Consider the following 16,913-nt stretch of genomic DNA (forward strand, 5'->3'; position numbering starts at 1 on the left):
ATTGAAATAAGTTATAATGTCGATCTGAACTCTAAGGCGAATATTTTTTTTTTCGTTCCATTATTCCCTTAAATTTTAATCTTTTTTTGTTACATAGAGCAAAGAAGCCGTCAATCCTAACTCTTTGATAACCATTCATGTTGACAACGTCGACAAAGTAAATACAATACACCATAATGTTCTTTATTAAAATAATTTCTCAGTTAAATTTAACCCGAAATATATAGGAGATGGGTATAGAAAAAAAGGAAAGAAATGAAATACAACAAATTTTTTTTTGCAAACAATTTAATCGATTTTTTTTATATTACGAAATTTTAGTTGATAGGCAAATATCCCATACCGTCTCACGTTATGCATGATTTGTTCAAACGTTTCGATATACCCGATGACCAAAAAGTTTACATCTAATTATCCTATTTGAATCATTTATAAAATTTTATGGGATGCCTATTTTTAGAAAAATATTTATTTGAATTTTGATTGTCAAGGAAATTGTTAATTTTTATTTTTACTAGTCTTAAATAACGTCCGGATTAATTTAATTTTGTGCTTTATTGGGAATAATCCCCCCCCCCCCATATTTTTCTACATCGGATTTCATTTTGTAGAAAAACAGAGAAGATGCGGATCACTTGTATTACTATTCAGAATTATTTAATTAGTGTTTATTGATTAACCTTCCTCTTATTTTTTTCTCTCTCATCTATACAGATACAACTATTTTCCCAAATCAGATTGGCTTACCATTTTTCAGACTATAATGAAAGGGTGCTGTGCGTGCGTGCACGGTTAAAGGCGATATCTATACTGAGTGAGTCATAATTGATTTGGGTTAAATAAAATGGGGGTTAAGAGAATGGAAGGAGAAAGCTAAAGAAAGAATAAAATTAACCAAAAAAAGGAAAGAAAAAATAATAGAAAAATATAAATCCTATCTAATACATCTATAATAAATGTCGCCAATTCTCATTATTAAAATAAAAGTGTACACCAAAATGTTCAAAGAGAAAATGGACACGTTCATATACCCTGGATTGGTCGAAGAAATTTGCGAGATTTTAGCTCTGAGCGAAACGCCTGATTATTTGGTAACTAATGGTCTTTATTCATTATAACATTTGAATAACCTAAATGATATTTCTAACCATGCTCTCCATTTTGGTATTTAATCAATTTTAGGGTTTTAAGAAATCACTAAAATCTACCATTGCATCTTATATGCCATTGATATTTTTTTAATCTCACAATATTTACTGATGAATAAATAGACTTAGTGACTTTGTGAAAGCTTACCCTAATCTTATTATTGGGACTGAACGATATTACTAGCAGCTCAACAAATTAAATTTTATTTTATAAATTTATAATTAATTTTGTTGTAATTATGTCTATAATATAAATGTATGACTTAATAAAATGAAACCTGTACACATTTAGGAAACCAAGACTGTAGCCGTAAAAGCTCTAACTTCTCTAGTGAGCATACACGACCTCGCTTCTAACAAGTGAGCTTACATTTTTATAAAATAAATAATATTTATGTTTGATATAAAATGATCCACGAGAAAGAAGAAGAAGGATGTAAGAAAGTAAGGAATGAAAAAGGAAAGAAAGTGAAAATGGATGAGGAGAAGAAATAATATTAAAAGAAAATAGAAAAAAATTAATGCCTTTTATTATTTAATCACGTATTTTGAAAATGCCACAAAAAGCAACGTGATGTTAAATTCTATAATTGAACACACCCAGCTAGCGTCTCACACTGGTTTACTGCCACATATAATAAAAAATTTTATTGAACGCGATATTAAGAGACTCAACCACTTTACCTCCAAGAACGCCGACGTCGACAACGAAAAAAGTCAGCTTTTGATGTACGGCATTTCGCTCTTTTCTTTCCTGTACCATTTGGCCGAAATGACCGAAGGTTTTAACAAAACAATGAATTTTTTATTGTAGGAATTTGTAATTAGAAGGGAGAATAGAAGGAAGGTAAGTAAGAATTTACAAGGAAGAAATGAATGAATTTGATAAATTTTATCATCCCTACTTAATGTTATCAAATTAAGATTCCGATATTTTCGTATCAAGTGGACTCCTAAAGGATCTTTTAAAAGTTGTGTCAGATTTCAAAGAGGATCCTAATCAGATCATGGTAAAAGTGTTATATCTTTTATATTTTATGATGCATTTTTTTAATGGAACTGAAACCATGTATAATATATTTTGAAACCTTCATTGGCGGTTCCATGTCAATTCAGCAAAACTTTTATCGCAAATCCACATTAGCGAATATTTTTCCGCAAAAACAATATAGCAAAACAAATATCGCGAATTTTTTTTTGCGAAACTTTTATCACGAAACTTTTAAAGCGAATAGATTAGTGCGAAATTTTTATCGCGAATCAATAATCGTGAAAATTTTATAGTGAAGTCAATATCGCGAAACATAAATCGCAAAGACAATATAGCGAAAACTATTTCGCGAAATATAACGTGGTCTATTATTATTTTTTTATTTTTATTAAAATAATTTATTTTATTTATATTAATGTTAATATTTTATTTATCAACAAATAACCATATTATATGTATGATATATATTTTATTTTTTATTTATATTATTATATTATGAAATGAAAAATGGATTTCTTTTATTTGATATTTTTTTAATAAAAAAAATGATATGCCACTATTGTAATATTATTTTTGTTACAATTTATTAGTGATTTTACATGCCCAAAATTTTAAGCAAAAAATATTTTTTGAAGTTCAAAAAGATTTTTAAACATATTTTGATAAAAATTTTAAATCTTTTTTGAGGAATTCTTTTGTGAATTTTATTATAAATAAACAATCTTTTAGGTGAAACCTTTTATAGATTTTTTTATCATTTTTGTAAAAATATTTATTTTTTAAGTATATTAAAAGAGGTGGGTTTTCTAAATAATATTTTTTAAAAATATTTTTATTTAACTTATTTATGTATATGATTTTTTTAAGGAAAATAATTTAATCTGACAATTTTTATATTCGTTATTGAAGATGTTCCTTGGAAAAATGACAATTATTATAATCGGTATTTTTAAACATTTTAGATTTTTTTTACGGTTAAATATGTATTTTTAACATTTTAAATTTTAATTAAGATGCACCATATAAAAGTGACAATTATCATAATCGTTATTTTTAAACTTTTTTTGACGTATATGGGCCAAAATAAGTATTGATAACATGTTTAAATAAAACTTCAGTAAAGATGTACCCAAGATAAGTGACAATTGTCATAATCATTTTTAAATTTTTTTGAGGCAAATGGGCAAAAAATAAATTGCTAACATGTTTAAATAAAACTTCAGTGAAGATGTACCCTAGATAAGTGACAATTTCATAATCGTTATTTTTAAAGTTTTTTGAAGCAAATGGGCAAAAATAGAAATTGCTAACATGTTAAAATAAAATATCAACGAAGATGTACCATAGATAAGTGACAATTATCATAATCGTTCTTTTTAAAGTTTTTTCAATTTTTTTGATACAAAAGGGTAAAAATATAGATTGTAAAAATGTCAAATTAAAATTTCATGAAGATATACCATATAAAATTAACAATTGTCATAATCGTTATTTTAAAATTTTTTGAGGCAAATGGGCTAAAATATAAATTGCTAACATGTTAAAATAATATTTCAGCGAAGATGTACCCTAGATAAGTGACAATAATCATAATTGTTATTTTTAAAGTTTTTGAATTGTTTGACGCAATTGGACAAAAATATAAATTGTTAACATGTTAAAATGAAATTTCAGTCGAAACAAAAAAAAATCGATATTTTCATTCTCATAATCGTTGTTCCTTTTATCCTGCTTAAAATTTGATAAAAATATGCAAAGTGATTATTAAAGATAGTTGTAACCTATGTTAAATTCTATACTTTTAAGATATGGATTCGCAATCTTATTCCTTTAATTAATAAATTTTAATTCTACATTATAAAAATGTATAACCTTGCATTCACCGTTAGCAAATATTTTTGTATACTCGTGGCAAAATAGTGCTGAGTCTGAATTCAGGGTAGGATTTTTATATAAGAACTTAAAACCATCTGAATAATATTTAGTAATATGATACAATCAACATCCTATAAATTTAATGTTAAGATTTTATCAATCTATAATTTAACCCATTTACATCAAAAAATAACGATTATAAGAATTGTTCTTTTTCAATGGTATATCTACATGAAATTTTATTATAGCATGTTTACAATCTTTATTTTAACCCATTTGCAACAAAAATATTCAACCTTATTAACAACGATTATGACAATTGTAACTTATCTATGGTACATCTTCACTGGAATTTTATTTTACATGTAAGCAATTTATATTTTTGCCCATTTGCGTCTAAAAAATTCAAATAATTTTAAAAATAACGATTATGACAATTGTCACCTTTCTATGGTGTATCCTCATGAAATTTTAATTTAACATGCTTACAATCTATATTTTTACCCATTTACGTCAAAAAAATTCAAAAAAGTTATAAAATAACGATTATGACAATTGTCACTTTTCTATGGTACATCTTCATGAAATTTTAATTTAACATGTTTACAATCTATATTTTTACCCATTTAAGTTAAAAAAATTTAAAAATAATGATTATGAAAATTGTCACTTATCTGTACATCTTCACTGAAGTTTTATTTTAACATACTAGCAATACTTATTTTAACGTATTTTGGTCAAAAAAATTCAAAAAACTTTAAAAATTACGATAATGACAATTGTCACTTTTCATTGGCATGAAATTTTAATTTAGCATGTTTACAATCTATATTTTTACCCATTTGCAACAAAAAAATTCAAAAAACTTTATAAACAACGATTATGACAATTGTCACTTTTCAATGGTAGATCTTCATGAAATTTTAATTAAGCATGTTTACAATCTATATTTTTACCCATTTACAACAAAAAAATTTAAAAAACTTTATAAACAACGATTATGACAATTTTAACTTATATCTGTGGTACATCTTAACTGAAATTTTATTTTAACATGTAACAACTTATATTTTTGCCAATTTACGTCAAAAAATTGTAAAAATTTTTTTAAAATAATGATTATGTTACAGCCTAATTGAAATTAATGTTAAAAATACATATTTTTGCCCATTAGCGTTAAAAAAATCTAATATGTTTAAAAATACCGATTATGATAATTGCCATATTTCCAAGGAACATCTTCATTGAATTTATAATATAATATCTTTTCAATATAAATGATATTTTTTTTTGAGTCAATAAATTTCAAAAATCTTAAAAAATAATGAATATGACAATTGTCACATTAAATTATTTTCCTTAAAAAGATCATATAAAACAACATAAATAAGTTGAATATAAATATTTAAAAAAAAATTATTTAGAAAACCCACCTCTTTTAATATAAAGAAATTGATAATTTTAGAAAAATGATAAAAAAAACTATAATAGATTTCACTTAAAAATTGTATATTTACAATAAATTTCATATAAGAATTCCTCAAAAAAATATACTTACAAAAGAAGATTTAAAATTTTTATCAAAATATGTTCAAAAATCTTTTTGAACTTCAAGAAATATTTTTTATTTAAAATCTTGGGCGTGTGAAAATCACTAATAAATTGTAATAAAAATAATATTACAATAGTAGCATATCATTTTTTATTAAAAAACATCAAATAATAAATAACAGTTGTTTTCTTTTAAATAAATGCATTTGCAATATATTTATTGTTTTGCGGTAATGCGCTCGCGATAATGACTTAGCGCAAACATATTCGCGATAAAAAATTCGCTGTAAAGTGTTCGCATAAGTTTCGCTAAAATGCATTCGCTCTAATAAATTAGCGGTTAAGGTTTCGCACAAATAAATTCGCGAAATTGTCTTCGCTATAAATGTTGCTATAAAAACTTTTCGCGATAAACGCCATTCGTGATAAAAGTTTCGCTGAATTGACCTGATACGTTCGTTGGCCATTTCCACACAAACGATTTTTATCTAGGATAAGGTTACCGTTATCTTCGATGTGACTAATTTTGTTGATCAATTAAATTTCTTGTAAACTAAAAATTTTATTCAAAATTGTTGAATTTTAACCGAAATATATTTCTAATCTTGAAATTAAGAAATCGAGGATATGCAAAAGTAATAAATAAGTAAAAAAGAGAAATGATAAAAAATAAAGTATTAAAATATAAATTTTTTATTTATTTTATAGTTTGAAACGAGGGCCGTTAGAATAATGGACATGATATCTTCCATCGACATGCATGCCTTTTTCAATGAAAATGGACCTAAAGTTTTATTGGCCAGATTTCAGGTTTGACCTCCCTTTTTAAAAAAATTAATATTAGGTTACCGAATTTCGGGAACGAAAGTTTTATGGTCAATTTACAAATTTGATTCAATATCAATTAATAATAACTAACTTTATTAAAATGAAAGATTGTTTAGCAAGTTTTTCAAATTAAAATATGGTTTATGTAGAAAGAAACGGATATCTGCCTTAGACAAGTTCCTTACATCATCGCACATCCTTGCCCTTTGGCAAATAAACTAACACGGAAACCCGACCAATTGAATACCGGCCCCTCACGTTCCCCCAATTATTCCCTTTCTTCCACGTCTGACAACGAAATTGAAACTTTGGAAGAAAGAAACAGAGAAAAGAACGAGGAAGGAACAAAAATGGAAGAAAAGAATGAGGATGACGAAGACGAGGAAGGGGAGGGATTGGAAGGGAGACGGAATGCCAATGGAAAGGAGTCCAAGCCTCCTCGTTACTACCTCAGGGAGGACTCCGAAAGCAATCCCTGCGCCTTAGCCACGAGTTTGAACATACCTGGTAAACAAATATTGTCTTCCCCTCTCCCCAATGTTAGGAAATAAAACCTGATTTTACTCAAAAATTTTAAACATGCACTGAAATATTTATTCCTTCCACCATCATCATGACTTTACAACTAAAAAAAGCACATCTTTTAATTAATTTCAAAATGAGTTTTTTTTGTGAGTGAATAAAATAATCGCTCCATGCAAGCAAAATTCGTTTAATACCCTGATGACGGTAACAGCTATTTAACTAATTATCCTCAGATTAGTCTAACCTTTTTTTGGGTGGTCATTCTTAAATATCGTAATTTCATTTTTTTTTTAAATGTGTGATCAAAAAATTATCTGCTAAAAACATATCGAATATATACTCCACAAGATAAATCAATACGTTGTTTTCCCCCAAGGGCGGCCCTGATGAAATCTATCCTCAATTTACTCAAGAACATAGTCTCCGAGCCTGTTCATATCAACCAATACGCTAGGCAAAGTAATTTTTATTGAATGGAATTATTGTGACTTAGAGACAAAAAAATAGTTGGGTACACTTAGTAGGAGCAAAGTGAATGGTGCATTGAAAAAAAATGAGGAAAGTCATAATATTTATCGTCTAACGCGATTATATACTGTCCCCCCCCCCCCTACTGACATTTTGCTTATATTCTCATTCAATTAATATGATATATCCTTTTGCTATTCAATGAAAAATTTGTCCCCTTTATTTTAAAAAAATATTTATCAATGCCCCGATAATTGTCAATTTTAATGCAAATCATAAAGTGATGAATTCTAACTTCATATCCTGTCTCAAACACGTGATCAGCAATGTGGATTATTATGGAGCTTCCTTATTTCTATTAGGTAAATGAATATTTTTCTCGAGATTTTATCTTAAACCAAAAAAATAATTGATTGTCCTGAATAATATTAATAATAAATGAATAAATCTCAATAATTTTTTGTTATATAGCCTTAGACCTTGTTTCAAATTACATCTTCTCCGAACCTTCTGAGTTATTTTCCATTCAAAAGACTGGGATGACTGATTTAATGTTGAAAGCACTCTTGGAGAAAGAGGTATAAAACATAATTTATTATCACTGGATTTTATTTTGTTAATGATATTGTAATATGTTAATAAATCGCGTTATGACAAACTAAATAGGTGTCTGATTATACTACTAGTGAAGAAATGAGGAGTATTTTTTTTATTATATGATATATTGTATTTTATGTATAATGTCAGTATCTCCATAATTTACCCAGGTGAATAAATGCAGTGTAGTGTGTTTTTGTAAGAATTTAGCCTCAAATATGTTGAATAGTAAGAGGGTATTGTTATGAAAGATATCGATTTGTCCATTCACATTTTTTTTGATATTTTGTTTAATGACTTGGCTTATTATTTTTTTTCAAACAATGTGAGAATTGATTAAATTATATTCTTATTGCCTAAAAACTAGGGGTTGTCCGATACTACTTTTTGGAGGCCGATCCAATATTCCCAATATTAAATTGTTATCCACCGATTACCGATCCGATACATATTATTAAGGTTGGCAAAAAATGAAAAAAACAGATACTTAATTTTATTTTAATATATATTTAAAACTGATAAGTACAATAATTTTCTAAGTTTATATAGTTTACAAAATCTATAAAGTAATTTATGTCGAATAATTGAGTTAATTTTATAAACGAGTCTGCGGGTTAAAGTTAATATAATATAAAGAATAAAAAAAAATCAATAATTTATTTAATAGATCGCGATAAATTAATAGATCAATTTATACATCATAACACATATCAATTTTGTATTCTGTAAAGATTACAATGGTTTTAATTTTAATATACTTTTTATTAGTATAACATCTATATTTTAAACTTATGTAATTTAAATATATAATATGATCAGTTATAGTTTATATTCAATTCAATTGTAATTCTAAAAGTATATAAAATATTTTTATTGTTAAATCATTTTTTATCAAATATATATGAAATTTGAAATAAATATTTTAAAATAATATTTAACATTAATATATCTAAGATTTCTTTTTAGAAATACCAAAATTTCCAATTTATTAGAAGTCAGCCTACGACTATTGTAACTGTCAATATCACTAGCTTCATTAAAAACTGATTCTGAAGAGATTATCTCACACTTTTATAAACAGAATGCGCGAAAAAATAAATATGGCAGAATGTTAATTAATTAATTATTATTATTTAAAAAATATATATATAAAATAGATTTCGATTTTATTTATAAAAATAAATGATTTTAGATATGACTTTTTTTAAAAATTTTATAACATTTTATTTTTGTTAAAGACGCCATTTTATATCGGATTGGATTGGAAAATTTTATAATATTGGCCGATAACCGATATTTAAATGAACGAAATATCGGCCCGATCCGATAATCGGTACATGCCTACTAATGGCTAAATTTCGGCTAAATTGACTCAACCTTCAGGCGCCTGCCGGGGAAAATCCGTCAACATTAAGGCGTTTAATTTATATAAGCTTCTTTAAAATTTTAGCTGCTATCTTCTTAAGAAAAACCCCAAGACCAAATGGTTTATTTGATTTTTCGCCGGTTAAAAATATAGTAATTGCCCAACTATACTAAGGACTAAATCTTGCTCATTTTTTCCTTAGGTAATTCCATCTTGCATTATATAATGCTAAATACATTGCATAAATATTTTTAATCGAAAAGTTTCCATCCACCCGAGAAATAATGACATCTCTCCCTACCATCTTCACCAGTCTGTGCCTCAACCATAGGGGTATGCGAGCGTTTCTGGCGAAGGAACCCTTCGACAAGCTTTTTAAAATTCTAATCTCACCCAAGTATCTTTCCGCCCTTAAACTCAGCCCGAAGCAATTGAAACGGCGGCGACGTATGCTTAGCAGAGCCGACCCCCCTAACGCTTCTTCCTTCAGTTTATTTTTTATATTTTTCTTTCCAATTTTTTTTCCTTCTAATTTGGCAGAATTTTAACCCAATAAGAACCCAATAATTGTGCTGCTTAAAATGCATACCATATTTACACTAGAGCCTCCACATGCCTATTTAAAAATGGATCGAATAGTGCATTATTTGTATTTGAATCGAACGAATTAAATAGTTTACTATTCATATTTGTAGGAATAATTAAATTAACTATTTGTATTCGATTCTAATTATTCGAATAAATCTTCTTTTTTTAAAATATAAAATGATGCAAGACCGAATTTTTAATTTTTTTTTATTATTGCATATCTATTTTTAAATAGAAAAGGAAAATGTAATAATTTATAATAAAGAATCTGCGATCAAGTTGTTAACGATAATACATATTTAATTTATAATGCTATACCAATTTTTTAAGATGTGTTTTCCATTTTTTTTAATAAGACATAAGATTATGACTGAAAATTCGGTTCAACTAAGAGCAGTTCATGTATACCTTGTTAATCACATAGGCAAATGCTTTAATTTTATTAAAAAACATATTTATTATTCTGAATAATTCTAACATCTAATTATTCATATTATTCGAATAATTCTTTATTCGTATTCTAACAAAAATGAATAATTTACAATTCGTTTCTACTCCTAATTAAACGATTCATTTTTTTGAGTAGACTTAATCTAGGCTTAAATTTCAAATCATTTTAACAATGGTTAAAAAAATAAATAAAATATCTCCAATATTTTTAGCGGAACCTGCCCAAGATTTCGGAGCTATGATTGACGAATTATTGAGACACCAACCTACCCTGAAACAAGACGCTATGGCTTCCATTTGCAAGGTTTTCTTACCTCATTTAAAAAAAAATATATATTGTATAGTTGGAGTGTTTACTTTCTCCAATCATATTTTTGTTTAGTTATTCCGTTCTTTTATTAACCCTTTTCTCACAAACCTAAAAGGTTATAGCCGAGCTTGTCGCCATGGGCAAAAGTCACCAATTCGAGCTCAAATCGACTCCAGTATCAAAACCTGCCCCTACCAATACCACTTCCACCGCGTTGACCACTACTCTTACTACAACTTCTAACTCTAACCTTCCCACTAATAACACCACGCCTCCTACATCCCAGGACCGTATATTGAACCCTACTACTAGCGAGATTTCGCAACCTGATAATTTAAATATTTTTCCCTATGGTAGGGCCTTATCTGTCTCGCCTGCTCGTAGCACTTCATCTTTAACCAGCAGTTCGATCTCTAGCCATGATTCCTGCCATTCCAATTCTGATCTGGAAGATAATCTAGATAATTTAGGGGGTCCAGAGCCGGTAATCACTGAGAATAGGAACGTAGAGGAAATACAAAGGGAGGACCAAAGGGACTTAGAAGGGATCGAGGGTGGAATGGAGAGGATGAATGAGACCTCCGGGGTTAGGACAGGTCTAGGGGGGATGGAAACCCTATTCGAGGAGAGAAGTAGGATAACTGCCAGCGAAAACATCGTCGATATCAATGATGGGTGATTTTTTTTCTTTCCATTTATTTTTTCTATTACAAAAAAAGGTCATATTTTATAATAAACAATTACCTGTTTTATAAAAATCTTCATTAATTATATTATTATAAAATTCTATCGATAAATTGGATTACAATTGCATCTTGTCTCATGAAATATTTGCTAATTGTCAGATGCGAAGGTTTCCAGACGAGATATTATAGGTCTTAATTAACATTTTAAATTTTTATTGGAGAGTTTAAAAAATTTTAATATAAATAAATGAATAGTTTAATAATATAAAATAATAGAATAGGTTATTTAAATAACATTATACTCTATTAATATTTAATAATTATCATCCCTAATCAAAAATTATAAAAGTAGTGATTGGCATTATTTACACATTTTTGCCTCCATTTATAAAAGGGATAAAATAAAATTTTATTAACGCCTGATGAAATGAATTATTTTTATTTGTTACTGGGGTACGATGCCATCAGTGTCAAAATTATTCTTAAAAGAATGAAAAATAAATAAAGAACGTGTTAAACGTTAATATACCAAAACCGTAAAATAATTATTTATTTATTCATTTTTACTAACTAATTTATTCAAATATTTTTTCACCAAAAGCTCGATGGACACGAATCATGATAATATGGAACCTGGTAAGAAACACTCGAAATCAGGTTCTCATCATCAGGAAACTTCCCATTTCTTGGATTTTACTTATAACGTGGTATGTATTTACCTTGTTGCTCTCATAAATAAATCATTGCCCTGTTGATAGCACAATTATCGCCCTTTCATGGCTATTATATAAATTTGGAAAAAATTGCTTCTTTAAAAAAATATTTTTTTTGATAAAATTAATATGGTTATGGACCCTTACATTCAAACATACAAATCTATCAATTTTTGTTAAGAACGATTTAGTTTTAAAATTAGGATCCATTACGATGGTCTGATAACATATTTTAATAGCCCCAACACTTATTAACTGATTTCTGAATGATGTACATTCCCTCTACCTATGCAAATATTTTTGTAATGATAATATTTACCCCCTCTCTTAAAAAGCTATTTTTGTACATCAATTTATTGTAATATAAGTTTCATGCCGAACTGTCATTTTATGATGTTGATTAAGGTGACATAATAATATGTAAACATCACTAAATTCGTGACAGGTATAGAATATTCACCCCATTTTTAACCTAATTAGCCGCCTCTTTTACTTAATTTGATATCTTAGGGCGTTTTGATTGTTATTTTATAATGTGTATGCAAAAATCGCCTTGTTGGAGGTATACCGATTACCCTATACAGCCTTTTAGAAGTCGATTTGATCAAGTTGATATTAGCCTATCGACAATATCCTTCTTTCAATTTTTAAAGATAATATCATGGCGAGAATATCTTTAGGGAAAAGGTTGAATAAAAAATATACCAATAAAAATAAACTGAAATAGTTTAATTTGACATTTTTATATAACAAATCGGTCTGTCTAACTTTCGCCCAATAACCAATTTACAAAAATATAAAAGTTCTGACTGTTCCGATATTGAGAATCATACATCCCTTATAGCTATTAAGCTATTAATTCTCGAAAAATACAAATATACATATATTTTTTTACGCCTGCTTTTTTCCCCCTCTTTCTATTTGCCTCCAGCTCAAGTTTTTGGAAGCCATAATCTCGAACGGTTTTAGTAGCGACCATTGCCAGGCCTTCATAAACAAAGGCGGGGGCGATCTATTGTTGCAACTAGTGAGCCTGCCCGTTCTACCCTTCGATTTCATACACACCAAAGCTTTCAACGCTTTCGTTTCCGTTTACAAATGGGTCGTGGTGAGTATTAGCAAATGATAAATAACGCCAAATATATCATAATATATACTAGTAGAACAGGATGAGGAAATAGATAGGAACGGAGGGAGAGAAAAGAAATAATGAAATAAGGATTGAACAAGCAAGAAAATTAATAAAATGGAAATTCTATGGCTATTAATCAAATTTTTCATGTATTTTATAAAAAATAGAGTTGTCCAAAAAAGACACCATTTTTAGCTCTCAAATCTAATCATTTTCCCCTTTAAAATAAAATGGAATAAATAAACTTTTAGACATACAGCCACTACCCTACTATTCTTAACATGTGCTCGAAGACGCTTTATGAACGGATGGAATCTCTTCGTTTCGACAATGAAGAATTTTGGCCCCATTCCACCATTTACGGTCTAATTCAAAATACGGAACAGAAGCCAGTTAGAATGGGTGGGTATGGCCTATATCCACTTAATCCCTGGGTGTTTGGCCAGTTATCTCATATAGTTACGCTGGTTTATCTTCTCAAGAGTGTCAACAAATTGCCCAAGGTTTCTTAACTGCTTTTTATATTATGTTTAAAAATAAGTAATATATTATAAAAATAATACCCTTACTCCCATCCTTTTTCTTAATTTTATACAATAAATATTTGATGTTATCTTTCACTATGAATATTTAGTTGGAAGTCAAGAAATCTATAGCGCAGTATTGGACGTCTAACGTTGGAAAACCTCTTATATTAACATTAAATCATTTCGCTTTGCGATTGTTCCATGAGAACCAAAAATATTTGGGTATTTAAATTTTGATTCAATTAGTTCAAATTGAAAGAAAGAAAGAAAATATATTAGCTAGAGGAAAGAAAGTAAGAAAGAGAAGCTTGAACCAAATTTTTATATTCCATTCTCTATTCTATCATACTCTTTTAACCAACAACCTAATAGCTTGCCCTAATCACCCAGACCCCCCATCGGATCGCGATATTAAAATTTTTTCAGGTCTTTCTTCTACCCTTAACGACTCCTTATTGTCCTTGACAAGCGGACTTATGGAAGTATGCTCATCCTCTTGCTTCTACAATGCTCCTAGTAATACAGCCCCAGTCTCTAGCAATAGAACTAACCTGGCCAGCAGTAGGCCAGAAAATAGCCTCTCCCAGAGCGCAAACCTTCAAAACAGGCAAATTTTCTATTTCATAATTGATTTTATAAAAATGCATTGATGTAAGAATGGGGGAAATAATAATTTTAATAAAAATAATATTTATTAATCCTATCGAAAATAGACAAATAACGACTTCAGCCAATGAGAATTCGGCCATGGCTAATCCTACTACCACCACCAGTACAGCTATAAGCTCTGCAAGTAACAGACGGGCTATCTATAACCCTCCCAGACCATATATGCCATCCACTAGCCAAGGGCTCGATAGTATTTTAACCTCTTCTGCAGGCCTACCTAACCCTACTTTGTATAGCGTTATAAATACGGCGGCCATGTGCGTCACCTTAAATTACAGGATAGTCTTGAAGTTGTACAATACTGGTGTGCTCCGGCCTAAGTACATTTAATATTTTGCATTGCCGGAAAATGTTAATCTTTATATCATTTACCTTCAAAATCTTTATTTTATTAAATTTTGAGAAACATGAGATCTGTAAAATTTATATACAGATATTCTTATGACGGGATTGTTAGTTATTCTTAGTACCTAAGAAGATTCTGATTTTGTTTTATATTATATAAGAAAATCATGTAAACAATTTTGCTAATAATAATTATAGGCTAAATTTTTATCAATAATTATCATCGATTCTAAATTATTCCATTTATCTATCTTGATAATAGTTGTTTTCCATTAGGGATTTTGTTTTTTATATATAAGCTATCAAGTTTTTTTTAGCCACAGAAGATAAAAAAAAAACTAAGGAAAGTAAAGAAAATAAATAAAGTTACGAGAAAGTTGTAGGAGAAAAAAAATGAAATATTATCGAGTTATCTTTAAGAACTATGGAAGCTAAATAAATTCTAAATAAATTGGGACCGACACCAAGTAAGATAAAGTGATTGACACAAGGTTAGTTAGTAGTAATATGATTATATACAATTTGATTATTTAGATCTAGATGCGTTCCCTACTTCCTTCAATTCTTGAGGCAAATGTGCCGAATACTTCTCAATGACAAAAAAGTCGCCAATAAAATGACGTTGCAAAAATTCGTGGCCTCCAAGACGCTGGCTTACTTTTTCGCCTCGCTTCAGCTCGTGATCTTGGGTTAGATTTTTTTAAAGAAATTTATTTTGAAAGAGTAATTATAATTAAAAAAATTTTGCCCACCTTTCAATGCGTGATATTATAGGAATAAGGATTTATTATAAGATTAAATGTAATAATTCGAATCACAAATACACTAATTTTTAGAATTTTTTAGCCACTTCACTAAATCCAGAATTATAATTGTGTAGAAACAGCTCTCTTATTTAAATATTATTTGAACTGAAGTGATTATTTTAGTAAATTATAATATAACTTAAATATTAGTTTATCTATCATCTATATAGGTGAAAGTATCTTTATATTAAGTATTTCCCGTTTTCTCTCTATTTTTACAAGATTCCTAGTACACACTCCTCTCGACAGCTGTTATTTTACGAGATATGCTAGGCTAACATTAAATTCTAGTGTTATAATAAAATACGATAACTAACGTCAATTTGGGAATTTAGACCAATCAGTTGTCTATTTTTCATGCTTATATTATTCATTTTAAAAAAATCTTAGACGATGATAAGGATGACAAGAATTCGCCTCCAGCTATAAATTCCAAGGATATTCAATGTTTCCTCGACTTTTGGGTTCTAATAACCACTCCTCATACCCTTATGGAGCCTTCCCTCCGACTTATACCAGGGATGCCCGATTTGTCAACGAATGAGCGCTCAAAGTTAGTGAGCCAACTGGAACATTGCAAATTCGCATCTTACGTCTACTCCAATACCCTGAAAGTTCTGGGTTTATGGTTGGATAAGATAGGCGCTACTGAAGTATATTATAAAAAAAATATGTATCTTTTTTCGTGTGGATTAATTATTTCGGCATGGAATCAGGCTGCTTATATGCGGACACCCTTTAGTTGATTTCTTCAAGCATTTGGGGCGAAATATTGATGGGGACGAATAAAAATAAAGATAGGGATATAATAATGAATTGAAAAGAAGAATAGAGAAATTTAATTATTCACACTTTTACTTATCTTGTATCACTAAGTCGCCAGCACTCTTGGATCCCCTTTCGGTTCAAGCAATTTGTTCCATCGTTATAAACACTATCAGTGGGTCACGCTCCATCCAAAACAAGCTTGAAATGTTCGCTAAACTTAAGAGCAAGAATCTCGTCATCTCTAACAATAGCGCTAATAGTTCAGCCCTTACGGCTAGTAAAAACATAGCCACCACAAACAGCAACCTACCATCGTCCGAAATTGTCGGCACTGGTACAGACCAGGGCCTGGTAGCGGGTTCAGAAGGTTATTTGTGTTACAAACATTATCAAAATATTTTTTGGTTAAAAAAGTTGCTCTCCAGAGCATGGTATTATTGTTGTAAATGGATATCAAACAACATAATTAAAGAAAGGATTAACATCATAATATAATTACCATGTTTAAAAATATCAAGTTTAAATATTAGGTGTTTTACAATCGGAATAGCCATTAGTGTTCCCGCAATG

General features: G+C 28.8%; 1 protein-coding gene across 1 annotated transcript in view; it reads left to right on the forward strand.

The window, feature by feature from the left end:
* LOC135927408 (uncharacterized) overlaps window positions 1-16,913 on the forward strand; it is a 65,270-nt gene that overhangs the window by 4,510 nt on the left and 43,847 nt on the right. The window contains exons 9-32 of the mRNA XM_065463380.1: window positions 98-157; window positions 322-399; window positions 715-814; window positions 988-1,091; window positions 1,441-1,508; window positions 1,716-1,930; window positions 2,073-2,158; window positions 6,274-6,375; window positions 6,543-6,900; window positions 7,267-7,377; window positions 7,668-7,748; window positions 7,858-7,964; window positions 9,613-9,838; window positions 10,600-10,691; window positions 10,813-11,372; window positions 11,985-12,090; window positions 13,028-13,204; window positions 13,480-13,731; window positions 13,863-13,977; window positions 14,128-14,362; window positions 14,469-14,744; window positions 15,304-15,458; window positions 15,966-16,228; window positions 16,452-16,710. Of these exons, the coding sequence (XP_065319452.1) occupies window positions 98-157; window positions 322-399; window positions 715-814; window positions 988-1,091; window positions 1,441-1,508; window positions 1,716-1,930; window positions 2,073-2,158; window positions 6,274-6,375; window positions 6,543-6,900; window positions 7,267-7,377; window positions 7,668-7,748; window positions 7,858-7,964; window positions 9,613-9,838; window positions 10,600-10,691; window positions 10,813-11,372; window positions 11,985-12,090; window positions 13,028-13,204; window positions 13,480-13,731; window positions 13,863-13,977; window positions 14,128-14,362; window positions 14,469-14,744; window positions 15,304-15,458; window positions 15,966-16,228; window positions 16,452-16,710 (4,186 nt within the window). The remainder of the gene's footprint in view (window positions 1-97; window positions 158-321; window positions 400-714; window positions 815-987; window positions 1,092-1,440; window positions 1,509-1,715; window positions 1,931-2,072; window positions 2,159-6,273; window positions 6,376-6,542; window positions 6,901-7,266; window positions 7,378-7,667; window positions 7,749-7,857; window positions 7,965-9,612; window positions 9,839-10,599; window positions 10,692-10,812; window positions 11,373-11,984; window positions 12,091-13,027; window positions 13,205-13,479; window positions 13,732-13,862; window positions 13,978-14,127; window positions 14,363-14,468; window positions 14,745-15,303; window positions 15,459-15,965; window positions 16,229-16,451; window positions 16,711-16,913) is intronic.

Source organism: Gordionus sp. m RMFG-2023, chromosome 3 (genome assembly GCF_954871325.1).
Source record: "Gordionus sp. m RMFG-2023 chromosome 3, tfGorSpeb1-WG-v2, whole genome shotgun sequence".
NCBI lineage: Eukaryota > Metazoa > Nematomorpha > Gordioida > Chordodea > Parachordodidae > Gordionus > Gordionus sp. m RMFG-2023.